A 1,133-nucleotide genomic window follows, 5' to 3' on the forward strand; every position below is an offset into this window, starting at 1 on the left:
AAAAAAAAAAAAAAAAAAAAAGGAAAAAAAGGAAGATAAGCGACCAGGGACATATCTTAAAACAAACAAAGAACAATCAATTAAGCACCAAAGAGGCACACAACAGGAAACACTCAAACAACAAAAAGGTGGCAAAGCTAGCTAGTTTCACATACAGACGTTTCTTATGAATTCGATCACATTCTGATAACTAATTAACTAGACACCGCGTTTATAAGAGTCCCTCAACCAGTTGGCCGGAGGCGTCCTTCTTTTTGCCCCAGTCATGAAGTTTCAAGTGCAACTCAGCAGCAGCAATCAGGAAATGGACGGCCTGGATTGGTGTCAGTATATGCGTGATGTTCTTGAGCGTTCCGGCCCGTAACTCATCAGCCCTATACAAAATCTCCTTCAATGCGAGCGTAGACTCAACTAGGTCCTCATGATCGTCATGATCTCCTTCTTCATGACCGTTGTTCCTCAACGTCTCGGTGACAACGTGTGACAGCTCAACCATCGTTGCGTCTGCCTGAGTCTCCTGCACTTTGGCCATCTTGTGAGCAATGTGCTTCTCCCGCTTGATAGTCTCCGCTTGCAACTGGTCCACCATGGCTGTCAAGAATAGAGGTATGGTATAATTCCCAGATGATATTCTTCTCCAATTGGAGGATATTTATAGTAGTACAGATTCACCTATAGCTAAGTGTGGATAGGAAATACAATAGTAGAGCTATGTATGAAAGGTAAATACAAGGGTCATGTAATACAGCTGTAATAACTACACAAGTGATCTCTGTCTGTTGTTGGAGCAGTAGTCCAGATTTGCTGCTTGAATGGAGCAGCTCACTCAACACTCCCTCTCAAGTTGGGGAATAGATGTCTCGCATACCCAACTTGTCTAGTGAGCTGTGAAACACCTTTGCAGAAACGGCTTTGGTTAGAATATCAGCAAGTTGATCTTCTGATTCCAACTTCTCCTTGATGAAATGTCGATCCACTTCGACATGTTTTGTTCTGTCATGTTGAATTGGATTGTGTGCTATATCAATGGCTGCTTTATTGTCACAATACAAATTCATGGCATACTCGGATTTGAATCCCAAGTCCTTCATCAAATGACGAAGCCATAACATTTCACATATTCCATGAGCCAT

At 42.2% G+C, this 1,133-nt stretch overlaps 1 protein-coding gene across 1 annotated transcript; it reads right to left on the reverse strand.

Annotated features, from left to right (window-relative positions):
• Nucleotides 1-211: 211 nt before the first annotated feature.
• On the reverse strand, nt 212-1,133 carry LOC101297490. The gene is made up of 2 exons (XM_004289443.1): nt 869-1,133; nt 212-591 (listed from the first exon to the last, which is right to left on the reverse strand). The coding sequence occupies exons 1-2, from the start codon at nt 1,131-1,133 to the stop codon at nt 212-214; spliced, it is 645 nt and encodes a 214-aa protein (XP_004289491.1).

This window comes from Fragaria vesca, linkage group LG1 (genome assembly GCF_000184155.1).
Source record: "Fragaria vesca subsp. vesca linkage group LG1, FraVesHawaii_1.0, whole genome shotgun sequence".
NCBI classification, from domain to species: Eukaryota; Viridiplantae; Streptophyta; class Magnoliopsida; order Rosales; family Rosaceae; genus Fragaria; species Fragaria vesca.

Coding starts and splice junctions, on each gene's coding strand:
- LOC101297490 (XM_004289443.1), bottom strand. CDS start 1,133: ATGGCTCATGGAATATGTGAAATGTTATGGCTTCGTCATTTGATGAAG. Junction 592..868: donor CAGCTCACTAGACAAGTTGG/GTATGCGAGACA, acceptor TATTCTTGACAG/CCATGGTGGACCAGTTGCAA.